This window comes from Chelonia mydas, chromosome 6, assembly GCF_015237465.2.
Source record: "Chelonia mydas isolate rCheMyd1 chromosome 6, rCheMyd1.pri.v2, whole genome shotgun sequence".
In the NCBI taxonomy this organism is placed as follows: domain Eukaryota; kingdom Metazoa; phylum Chordata; order Testudines; family Cheloniidae; genus Chelonia; species Chelonia mydas.
In genome coordinates, this window is record NC_051246.2 from 119,397,060 (window position 1) to 119,409,801 (window position 12,742).

The 12,742-nt window shown below is 43.8% G+C and overlaps 1 protein-coding gene across 4 annotated transcripts in view; it reads right to left on the reverse strand.

The window, feature by feature from the left end:
* SYT16 (synaptotagmin 16) overlaps positions 1-11,234 on the reverse strand; it is a 141,663-nt gene extending 130,429 nt beyond the window's left edge. The window contains exon 1 of one of the 4 annotated variants that reach the window (XM_043549381.1): positions 11,040-11,234. In XM_043549381.1, the coding sequence (XP_043405316.1) occupies positions 11,040-11,160 (121 nt within the window). In that variant the 5' untranslated portion in view covers positions 11,161-11,234. The remainder of the gene's footprint in view (positions 1-11,039) is intronic. The other 3 variants (XM_037901130.2, XM_043549382.1, XM_043549380.1) reach the window with 3 other exon arrangements.
* Between the last annotated feature and the right edge of the window lie 1,508 nt (positions 11,235-12,742).

A 12,742-nucleotide genomic window follows, 5' to 3' on the forward strand; every position in this document is an offset into this window, starting at 1 on the left:
CAGCAGAATCACACCCCCTGCACTCCTACTTCCAGAGGTGCGCACACAGCTGCATATTTCCACAGAGAACAATGTTAATTCCATGGGGTAACCAGTCCTCCTTGGGTTCTAAATTCTGATTACACTGCCAAATTAAAAATGAAAATTCCCCGTGCACAGAAACAACAAGGAGTAACTCCCTTCTCTCATGTGTCAGTATATAATGCCTGCATCTGTAATTTTCACTCCATGCATCTGAAGAAGTGGTTTTTTACTCACGAAAGCTTATGCCCAAATAAATCTGTGAGTCTTTAAGGTGCAACCAGACTCCTTGTTGTTTTTGTGGATACAGACTAACACGACTACCCCCTGATACTTGACACCCTGCACAAAAGGCTTCCTTTTGAACACTGCTTCTATTTGAACACCGATCAAGAATGAAACAGTGATTTAAAATATTCTCCAAATGACATATCACTGAAGTTTGAATCCATATTTTCCTTCCAATGTTATTCCCCAGAGACATGTTGTAAGCACAAACAAACGCTCTTTCAGAAAATTCAGTGTGTCCGGAGTACTAAGAAAAGACCTATGATCTCAAGCAATATTTTTAACTAAGCAGACATTTTTCAAGATTTGCTTTATAATCACCACAGGCAGACACAACACAAGTCTCCAGTTGGAGAGTGAGAATTCAGTCAACAGAACATCAAATGTTTCAGAGTAACAGCCGTGTTAGTCTGTATTCGCAAAAAGAAAAGGAGTACTTGTGGCACCTTAGAGACTAACCAATTTATTTGAGCTTTCGCGAGCTACAGCTCACTTCATCGGATGCATACTGTGGAAACTGCAGAAGACATTATATACACAGACACCATGAAACAATACCTCCTCCCACCCTACTCTCCTGCTGGTAATAGCTTATCTAAAGTGATCATCAAGTTGGGCCATTTCCAGCACAAATCCAGATTTTCTCACCCTCCGCCCCCCCCACAAACTCACTCTCCTGCTGGTAATAGCCCATTCAAAGTGACCACTCTCTTCACAATGTGTATGATAATCAAGGTGGGCCATTTCCTGCACAAATCCAGGTTCTCTCACCCCCTCACCCCCCTCCAGAAACCACACACACAAACTCACTCTCCTGCTGGTAATAGCCTATCCAAAGTGACCACTCTCCTTACAACGTGCATGAAAATCAAGGTGGGCCATTTCCAGCACAAATACAGGTTCTCTCACCCCCCCACCTTTCCCCCCCCCCCCCCAAAAAAAAAACACACACACACACACACACTCACTCTCCTGCTGGTAATAGCTTATCCAGAGTGACCATTCTCCCTATAATGTGCATGATAATCAAGGTGGGCCATTTCCAGCACAAATCCAGGTTTTCTCACCCCCCCACCCCCATACTGCTGGAGAGTGAGTTTGTGTGTGTATGGGGGCTGCAGCACCCCCAGGTTTTGCACAGGGTCCCAGCTCTCGTCCGCAGCTGTGGTGCAGCTGGCTCACCCTTACCCTTGTCCACACACCCCTCCCCCGAGCCACAGCCCGGTCTTGGCCCCAACTCTGATATCAGCAGGGCTAAATTCACATGGTAAAGTTAAGCAGAGGCATGAGTGTTTGCCAAATTGGAGCCTAAAACTTGTAACTATCAGTATTCTGTTTGTTTCTCTAAATCTCCAGTTCTCTTTCGAACCTGTCTATGCTCTTTGCTTCAACATCTTGTGGCAATGATTTTCCTAGGCTTCCTTGTAAAAGCTGCCTTCTAATGTCACTGTGCCTCTTAAACAAGTCAAAGCATTTTACATTATTTTTAAAATAATCCACTCTACTTTTATATCTACAAAAGTGTTTCATAACAAACAAGGTTTGAGTCCATAAAACAGGTAACAGTTGTCTAAAAATCTGTCACATTTACACTCAGATGATTCAACCCACATAAGTAGGCATATAAAGTTAGAAACATGTCTGGAAACCTGTGATCCTTTGTAGCTATGTTCTGTGCAACTCCCTGGAAACACAGAGACATGCCTACTCCAAGATTACCTGAACCTACTCAGACATTAATGTAAATACAATAAAGCACCTTCAAAATAAATATCCAGAACCGGTGTTTAAAAAACTATTAATGGTCACAATCAACCCCATGTAAAGAAACAAGAAAAATACTAAAATGTCAATTGAAAAAACTTTAAGAAGATCTGGAATTCATCTTCAATACAGAAACATCCAACATTTTCTAGTACTTAAAAGTGACTACTTTAACAGATTGGTGTTCTTGTAGCAATTCTCCTTTCTCTTTTCTTTACAGTTTATTCCCTCTCGGAACAGCTTTCATTTGATAAGAGTCTCATGATGGATCTAATACTGGATGGATCTAATACTATGAAGAATAGACCCCTAATATTAGATATGCATTAAAATTATTCAGGTTTTTTGGTACTCACTGGCCCTGCCCAATGGTGCAGCCTCAGGTGGGGCCAAGATTGTCATTCACTCCCCTCTTTATTCCCCTCACCCCCAATCCTTGAGACAAAAAGGACAATTGGTGGATCACTAATATAAATCAGAGCAGACTCAGGGCTTCTCTAACATATGCCTGGCTGCTGCTGGCCACCAGGATTCACCAACAAATAGAGATGCTCTGGTCATGCCCCCTTTCTGCCAGGAATGGCCCCTATGAGAAGCTGCAGCCCTAGAGGCCACTATGGGAGCTTTAGTCCATCCACAACTTTCCTCACTCAGGGGGAATCCTCAGATGGTCAGTTCAGCCAGCTTTGCAACTGCTCTGACAACATGGCTGGTAAATTCATAAAAATCTACTCCCAATGTGCCAGTTAGATTTTAAAGCTGAAATCCAGCTCGCCAATTGGATAAATATCATAGCTAACATCTAAATGGAATTTAAGATGGATAGCCACTTTTGTATAGTCCAGGAAGCATTAGCTTACAAATTATGTTAGGTTCTTCTCAGATCAACTTTTATCTTCAATAGTGTTTCTCAGATCAGGACACAGCTATTTTTAACCAAACTAGTTTGTTGATTCACCAACAACCACACACGAATATAATCAACAGTTTTGCAAGTCATGTTTAGATATACCAAACATTTCAGCAATGTTTTGAACACAAAACACACATGCAGTCCTGCAAGCAATTGTCATAGGTCAGTGTCAGGGCCCAGCAGCTGTACCATAAAACACTAATCACCAGGACTTCTTACTACATTTTTTTGAAATCATCAGTTATCAATTCTTCACTATTTCTGATATGCTTATCACACTTCTTGGAGCAGCTAGTACAGGAACCCACAAGGGGAGAGGCAATTCTCGATTTAGTCCTGAGTGGAGAGCAGGACAGGACCGCTTGGAAATAGTGACCATAATATAATAACGTTTAACATTCCTGTGGTGGGAAGAACACCTCCTCAACAGCCCAACACTGTGGCATTTAACTTCAGAAAGGGGAACTATGCAAAAATGAGGAGGTTAGTTAAACAGAAATTGAAAGGTACAATGACTAGAGTGAAATCCCTGCAAGACGCATACACAATTTTCAAAGACACCATAATAGAGGCCCAACTTAAATGTATACCCCAAATTAAAAAACACAGTAAAAGAACTAAAAAAGAGCCACCATGGCTTAACAACCATGTAAAAGAAGCAGTGAGAGATAAAAAGGCATCTTTTAAAAAGTGGAAGTCAAATCCTAGTGAGGTAAATAGAAAGGAGCATAAACACTGCCAAATTAAGTGTAAAAACGTAATAAGAAAAGCCAAAAAGGAGTTTGAAGAACAGCTAGCCAAAAGGTAATAAAATGTTTTCTAAGTACATCAGAAGCAGGAAGCCTGCTAAACAACCAGTGGGACCCCTGGACGATCAAGATACAAAAGGAGCACTTAAAGACCATAAAGTCATTGCAGACAAAGTAAATGAATTCTTTGCTTCAGTCTTCATGGCTGAGGATGTTAAGGAGATTCCCAAACCTGAGCCGTCCTTTGTAGGTGACAAATCTGAGGAATTGTCTCAGACTGAAGTTTAGAGGAGGTTTTGGAATTAATTAATAAACTTAACAGTAACAAGTCATCGGGACCAGAGGGCATTCACCCAAGAGTTCTGAAAGAACTCAAATGTGAAATTGCGGAACTATTAACTATGATTTGTATCCTGTCCTTTAAATCAGCTTCTGTACCCAATGACTGGAAGATAGCTAATGTAACGCCAATATTTAAAAAGGGCTCTAGAGGTGATCCCGGCAATTACAGACCAGTAAGCCTAACATCAGTACCAGGCAAATTAGTTGAAACAAGAGTAAATAACAACATTGTCAGACACATAGAAGAACATAAATTGTTGGGCAAAAGTTGACATGGTTTCTGTAAAGGGAAATCATGTCTTACTAATCTATTAGGGTTCTTTGAAGGGGTCAACAAACATGTGGACAAGGAGGATCCAGTGGACATAGTGTACTTAGATTTCCAGAAAGCCTTTGACAAGGTCCCTCACCAAAGGCTCTTACGTAAATTAAGTTGTCATGGGATAAGAGGGAAGATCCTTTCATGAATTGAGAACTGGTTAAAAGACAGGGAACAAAGGGTAGGAATAAAAGGTAAATTTTCAGAATGGAGAGGGGTAACTAGTGGTGTTCCCCAAGGGTCAGTCCTAGGACAAATCCTATTCAACTTATTCACAAATGATCTGGAGAAACGGATAAACAGTGAGGTAGAAAAGTTTGCAGACGATACTAAACTGCTCAAGATAGTTAAGACCAAAGCAGACTGTGAAGAACTTCAAAAAGATCTCACAAAACTAAGTGATTGGGCAACAAAATGGCAAATAAAATTTAATGTGGATAAATGTAAAGTAATGCACATTGGAAAAAATAACCCCAACTATACATACAATATGACGGGGGCTAATTTAGCTACAACTAATCAGGAGAAAGATCTTGGATTCATCGTGGATAGTTCTCTGAAGACGTCCACGCAGTGTGCAGCGGCAGTCAAAAAAGCAAACGGGATGTTAGGAATCATTAAAAAGGGGATAGAGAATAAGACAGAGAGTATCTTATTGTCCTTAAATAAATCCATGGTACACCCACATCTTGAATACTGCGTACAGATGTGGTCCCCTCATCTCAAAAAAGATATACTGGCATTAGAAAAGGTTCAGAAACGGGCAACTAAAATGATTAGGGGTTTGGAATGGGTCCCATATGAGGAGAGATTAAAGAGGCTAGGACTTTTTAGCTTCGAAAAGAGGAGACTAAGGGGGGATATGATAGAGGTATATAAAATCATGAGTGGTGTGGAGAAAGTGAATAAGGAAAAGTTATTTACTTGTTCCCATAATATAAGAACCAGGGGCCACGAAATGAAATTAATGGGCAGCAGGTTTAAAACAAATAAAAGGAAGTTCTTCTTCACTCAGCGCACAGTCAACTTGTGGAACTCCTTGCCTGAGAAGGTTGTGAAGACTAGGACTACAACAGGGTTTAAAAGAGAACTAGATAAATTCATGGAGGTTAATGGCTATTAGCCAGGACACGTAAGGAATGGTGTCCCTAGCCTCTGTTTTTCAGAGGGTGGAGATGGATGGCAGGAGAGAGATCACTTGATCATTACCTGTTAGGTTCACTCCCTCTGAGGTACCTGGCATTGGCCACTATCAGCAGACAGGATAGTGGACTGGATGGACCTTTGGTCTGACCCAGTATGGCCATTCTTATGTTCAAATAATTATCTCAAAAGTTAGAATGCACTTTGTCTTAAGGCACTCTTATGAATAGTCCGCTATTCCTTGTGCTTGATTTGAGAGGAACTAGTTTATACCACCAAAAGCAACTGCTTAAAGTTATTGTTTGAGGCTCTCATAAGCCAATCTATCTGGATTTACAAAGGAGGAACATGCACATAGCGTCACTTAGTTAAAATACAGAATATGGTTCCTTGAGATTTCATTAGAAAGAGTACAGACTCAACAAGGAAACTTTCAGTTACTTCTATTAAAGACCACCAAGAAAAATAAAACCCCTGAAATGAAATCTCACCACTTCTCAGTCCTTGCAAGCTTGTGATAGGGGAGAGCTAGCCACACGGCTGGCCCAAGTGCCTAGTAGCACTTTACAAGTTCAACAGCTTCTTTGGCGGGTTCAGCGAACTCTGAGGTCCCACACAGTGACCTCAATTTTATACCCTGTTTTCAGGGATCGTTGGAAGGGGCAAATCTCTTATTTCTACTGGAACTTGCCAAAAAGGCTCTCACGTTCATGCTCTCTCAAGTTCTCTGTTGCTTTCTTCAACTTCTAGAAGATGGCATCAGCGTACAAATATCTTTAATCCTTTCTTCATCGTAGGCTGTGTGTGTTTTATTTAGGGCTGTCAAGCGATTAAAAAAATTAATCGTGATTAATCACACTGTTAAACAATAATAGAATACCATTTATTTAAATATTTTTGGATGTTTTCTACATTTTCAAATACATTGATTTCAATTACAACACGGAATACAAAATGTACAGTGCTCACTTTATATTTATTTTTTTAATTACAAATATTTGCCCTGTAAAAACAAAAATAGTATTTTTCAATTCACCTCATACAAGTACTATAGTGCAATCTCTTTATCGTGAAAGTTGAACTTATAAATGTAGAATTATGTACAAAAAAATAACTGCATTCAAAAATAAAACAATGTAAAACTTTAGAGCCTAGAGGTCCACTCAGTCCTACTTCAGGCAATCGCTCAGACAAACAAGTCTGATAACAATTTTCAGGAGATAATGCTGCCTGCTTCTTGTTTATAACGTCACCTGAAAGTGAGACCAGGAGTTCGCATGGCACTGTTGTAGCTGGCATCGCAAGATATTTGCATGCCAGATGCGCTAAAGATTCATACGTCCCTTTATACTTCAACCCCCATTCCAGAGGACATGTGTTCATGCAAATAACCGGGTTCTGCTCGATAATGATCCAAAGCAGAGCGGACCAACGCACGTTCATTTTCATCATCTGAGTCAGATGCCACCAGCAGAAGGCTGATTTTCTTTTTTGATGGTTCAGGTTCTGTAGTTTCCACATCTGAGTGTTGCTCTTTTAAGACTTCTGAAAGCATGCTCCACATCTCATCCCATTCAGATTTTGGACAGCACTTCAGATTCTTAAACCTTGGGTTGAGTGCTGTAGCTATCTTTAGAAATCTCACATTGGTACTTTCTTTGCATTTTGTCAAATCTGCTGTGAAAGCGTTCTTAAAATGAACATGTGCTGGGTCATCATCCGAGACTGCTATAACATGAAATATATGGCAGAATGTGAGTAAAACAGAAGAGGAGACATACAATTCTCCCCCAAGGAGTTCAGTCATAAATTTAATTAACATTTTAGTTTTTTAACGAGTATCATCAGCATGGAAGCATGTCCTCTGGAATGGTGGCCGAAGCACGAAGGGGCATACGAATGTTTAACATATCTGACACGTAAATACCTTGCAACGCCGGCTAGAAAAATGCCATGTGAACATCTGTTCTCACTTTCAGGTGACGCTGTAAACAAGATGCAAGCAGCAGTATCTCCTGTAAATGTAAACAAACTTGTTTGTCTTAGCGATTGGCTGAACAAGAAGTAGGACTGAGTGAACTTGTAGGCTCTGAAGTTTTACATTTTTTGTTTTTGTGTGAAGTTATGGAACAAAAAAAATCTGCATTTGTAAGTTACACTTCCTTGATAAAGAGATTGCTCTACAGTACTTGTATGAGGTGAATTGAAAAATACTATTTCTTTTGTTTATCATTTTTACAGTGCAAATATTTGTAATCAAAAATAATAATATAAAGTAAGCACTGTACACTTTGTATTCTGTGTTGTAACAGAAATCAATAGATTTGAAAAAGTAGAAAAAACATCCAAAAGTATTTTATAAATTTCAATTGGTATTCTATTGTTTAACAGTGCGATTAATCGCAATTAATTTTTTTGAGTTAACTACGTGAGCTAACTGTGGTTAATTGACAGCCCTAAGTTTATTCATTTCAAGGATTGTAATTCTCTATTAACCCAGACCATTAATTGGAATTCTCCCCCCTACACACACATCACTTTTAAGCAATTTCTTTTAATACTGCAGAGTTATACACTGGTTAGGTGATGATATTTTTCAATATTCTTTTTCTTTCTGGTGCCATATAATTCATACCACCTGCAGACTGCAACAAACATTTAGGAAAAAAACCCAAGAGAAGCCTTTAGTTCCTCTAAATTTAGTGGACACAGTCCATACATTCCTTATTTATAACTAATACCTTTTATTTCACATCTTTCAGGGATCACAACAGAACAAGAGACATTGTATTGAAGAAACAAAGCAGATCATCCACATATATAGGGATGTATATCTGATTAATAAGGCAGACAAATAAACTTGGGGTGGGGGGGTGAAAGATACAGCAAGCTTGACCCCCTACAGCCTTTGTCTTTCTGTAGGTCACTCCACAAGCTATTCTTAACTGATTTAAAGTTCTCCACCCATCTCTATAACTTGATTAACTTTACAGGACACAATGGGTCACTCTGCACAGGCCAAGATGATGTTACCCTGGTTTGTCAGCCTGTGGGAGGCTCTTTTTAGATAGTCAGAGGAGAAGACACACATTTGCCTTCATATATGTTATGACATTCTTGCCCAAATAACAAACAATAAACTGAAGATTTTGTTTAAACATCCAATTTTCTGTTCCTGTAGGAAGATGTGAGAGGCAAACAAAGGTACACCTTGTGATCTTGTTTGTGTTTTTGATGGGGGAAATAGAGGGATAGTTTTTTTGATTTAAGGGACTGAAGGCTCTATAGTTATTAACAAGTAGATTCAAGGCATATTGATATCTATACATCTCACATTTGTGCTGCCAGGGCAGTGCAAAGCAGCCACTCTGGGGACGAGAAGCTGGCCCTTTGTATTTTCATATATTTGTAAAATATTCTAAAATACAATAAAGACAATTTTTAATTATGTATCTAGCACCAACACTGCCCTCAGGTCCCATCTAACTTATAAAAACAACAGGAGGAAAGCCAGCGTTTGACAAAGTTGTCATATAAAATTGAACAGATCAGGTCATTTCATAGTTCTTCTAAGGCCTCAATAAAAGCAGTGCACAACAACCTGCATCTCATCTGGGCCTTGCCCAGGACACTCTTTCCTTAGGGAGATGCTCTTGAAAGAAATCAAGGAACAGCAGACGTATTTATCTATCACTGTACAGTTAAAGGCAGAGGGAAACTACAATTCCCTGAACAGTCTAACTGCTTTCAAAAAACTCAAACACAGGTTTTTGTTCTTGACCATTTATAACTTGATACACACCATCATTTAAAGAACTCCGTACTATTTTTCAAAAACATTCTTCAATCAGGCCACATGCAATGGATCAATTAAGCAACTTTAAACCAAGTATTAATGTCTATGTTTCTCCATAAAACATGAAGACAAAGATTGGGATGGTGATTCTAAAAGCTAAGAGTGCCCTGAACCAGGTACTAATTCTGGTGAATCCAAGGTGGCATGTTGCAGAACATGGTGGCCAAACACTAGCGTGGCTTATATCAGTTAACAGAGGTGGATGTCACATATGTGCGTATAAAACTACTGCAGCCAAAAGTTAAGCCTAGACAGTTCTTGTCTATGCAACAACTGTAACAGATGAGCCAAAATAGAAGCTGACCGTTATTAGTAATGGTAGTGTCTAGAGGCTGCAGCCGAGATCAGGGTCCCATCACGCTAGGAGTTATACGCACAAATAGTAAGAAGCAGTCCTGTCTCTCAGGAGCTCCAGTGGTTCTCAACCTATTTACCATTGTGGATCACATATGCGGCCCACAACGTGTTATGTGGGCCACATCCAATACTACGTGTATGGCCCTGAGGATGTCACATGGGCTGCAGCTCTGTGCTAACTGGGCCACAAGCAGCCCTTGGGCCACAGGTTGAGAACCACTGAGCTAGACTGGGAGGCAACCCACTTTTGGGGGGATATATTAACAGGTGAGCCTAAGCCTAGGTGTAGTTTGAAGGGTCTGTGGGGCACTGCCCCCCAAACTGCAAGCTTTAGGCAGGCATGGAATTTGCCCCACCAATACACAGCCCCACTAGCCTGACCAGAGCAGCCCCCGTGAACGGAGAAGTCAATCGATGCCTATAGGCCTAAATCTTATTCTCTCAAATAAAATGAAATATAAAATCACGTCCATAAAAAAACCCACTCCTCCTGGCTCTCTTACTAAAGATTTAAATTGCATGTAAAACGGTGCCACTGGAATAGCTGGCAGGCTGAGATCGCCGAACTGGGCCAGCTTGATTTTCCTCATTCTAGCAGCAGGATGGGCCCGAAAGGCAAAAGTTCCGCGTCAGGCCCGGCCTTTTACAGCTGACATCGCTGTCGCTGGACACCCGTCTCCTAACGGGTGGCATTTCTCTCTGCTCTGGTGGGGCATCGACGGACCACAGGAAAATCCTGCCGCTTTTAGCAGGGCTTCCCTGAGCCCTGCCTCTAAAGCCCAGCCAGTTTTCATGCCTCGCAGCAGGTGGAGAAGAACTGGAGGAAGGGGAAGGCAAAGGGCCAGGGCCAGTCAGTTCTCCCCCCAGAAGAGCTCCCCGTTGCTCAGAAGGGTGTAGAAGTCAAGGGGGAGCTGGGGCAGGTAGGGCAGTGGGAAGGCTGAGAGGAGGGAGGGGTGCTACTGGGCAGCCAGGCTAAGGGAGGTTGGGGGCACAGAGGGGGCTGCAGGCAGCTGCGGGAAAAGGGGATTGAGGAGCTAGGGCCTGAGGGGGTGGAGGCCAGAAGGGGCTGGGCAGAGGAGTGGGACTGGCAGGGCTTGGGGCCGGGGGAGGTTGGTGTTGGAGTGCGGGCTGGGGGGGGTCCACAGCAGCTCGCACTACGGCGGGCTGGGCGGGCCCCCGCCAGCCATCGCCGCAGCTCCCCGGCCGGGGCAGAGGTGCCTCCTGCGCTGCCACCCCGGCGGAGGGGAAGGGGGGCGGCCCAGAGCCGGCCCCGGGGCTCGCACTTACTGTCGGTCGCCATGGCCCAGCCCGCAGCCGAGCGCGCCTCTCCCCGCCGGCGCCCGACGCCGCAGCCCGGGCGCGGCGCGCACACACGCCGCAGCCGCCCCGGCGGGCGCACGCCGAGCATCCCACACCTGCCCGCGGCGCCGCCCTCTCCCCGGGGCCGGCCTGCGGTCACCAGCCATGGCCCAGCGCGGGCGCTCCCCGGCAGAATCGAGGCCCGCCTGCCGCCGCCCCGCCCCCCGTTACGAGCAGCGCCCAGGAGCCCCTCGCGGCTTAGCGCAGCGGGGGACAAGTGCGGGGCTGGGGACCGCTGCTGAGCGAGCCTCTGCTGGGCCTGGCACAACCCCTCCCCTAGCCAGGCCGCTCCTGGCCTCTGGGAAAGCCCCTGCGGGTGAGGGAACTGGGGGGTGTCGGGCTTCTGTTAGGGGGCGCAGGGCCCCGGCTCTCCCTGAGGGGCCTCGAGAAGGAAGCGCAGCCCGTGGTGGCTGCTTGGCCCCTAATTGGCTTTGGAGCCCTTGCACCCAAAAAGGCCACCGGCGCTCAGCTAGAAGGAGGGTGGCCCTAGAGGGAGAAGGCTCTGAGGCAGAGGGGTGCTCGCGGGAGGGTTGCTGCCTGGGTCAGGAGTCCCACAGCCCTCTGTCGGGGGCCTGCGTACTGTAAGGCAGGCAGGAGCCTGCCTCGCATCTCTGTCCAGGAGCACTCTTTCAAACTGAGCTCTGGTAGCCTTTGATCAGGTCCATTAGTCAGTTAGCTGCCATCCATCCACCTCTGTGGTTAATTTCTTACAAATGGCCGAGACTGGTTCCTTCTCCTTAAGAGACCAAAGTGGGCCCTGACTCCCCTTAAAGAGTCAACCACCCTGGGACCTGGGGTCTCCATGCGGGTGAGGGATTTGAGCCTAAAAAGCAGCATCCTTATCCTCTTCCCCCAGCTTTGTAGAAGCTTCTTTTATATTTCAACTCTGTAGGTGTAGAGGGAGGTATTGTCCCTTAAACCATGTGAGGATTTGAATGGCTGTAATAATGGTGAATGCTTCTTATGACCTTTCCTCCCCTCTCCACTGAAACCTCCCCTCTGGGCGTCCGAGGGTGAGTTTGGGACATGCCCTGGGAAAGGGTTCTTTGCAACCATGCTGTCATAGACACTGGGCCCCTGGATGTTATGAGTGCTATCACCCTCAATAACTAGAGCTCCGTGTGGATTGCTGACATGCCTGTCCTCAAGTTTAGAAGATCTTTGCCCCACTTGCTCCAGAGGAACTCTGCAAGTTGAAACTGACCTGTATGGAGTCATTCCCCCCACAGAAATGGCCCCTCGGACAGCTAAAAAAATAAAGGTGGTTGAAATTTTTCAGATTTCAAATTTTGACCCAAAAAACAGGAGAAAAATGTTGATGAAATATTCAATTACTTATGTCTGGTTTTCAACCAGCTCTAATAAAAATACATTAAACTTTGGCCCTGTCTACACTACCACTTAAGTTGACATGAGTAAATTACATTGCTGAGGGGTTTAAAAATCACCCCCTGAATGACATAACTTACATTGACTTAATGCGGTGTCTACACTGTGCTATGCTGATGGGAGACATTCTCCTATCGACATAATTAATCCATCTCAACAAGAGGGTGCTTCAGCAGACAGCTAAATCGATGCTGCATCAATCGCAGCGGTGCCAATTTAGCATGGTTGGATGTGGGGCAGGT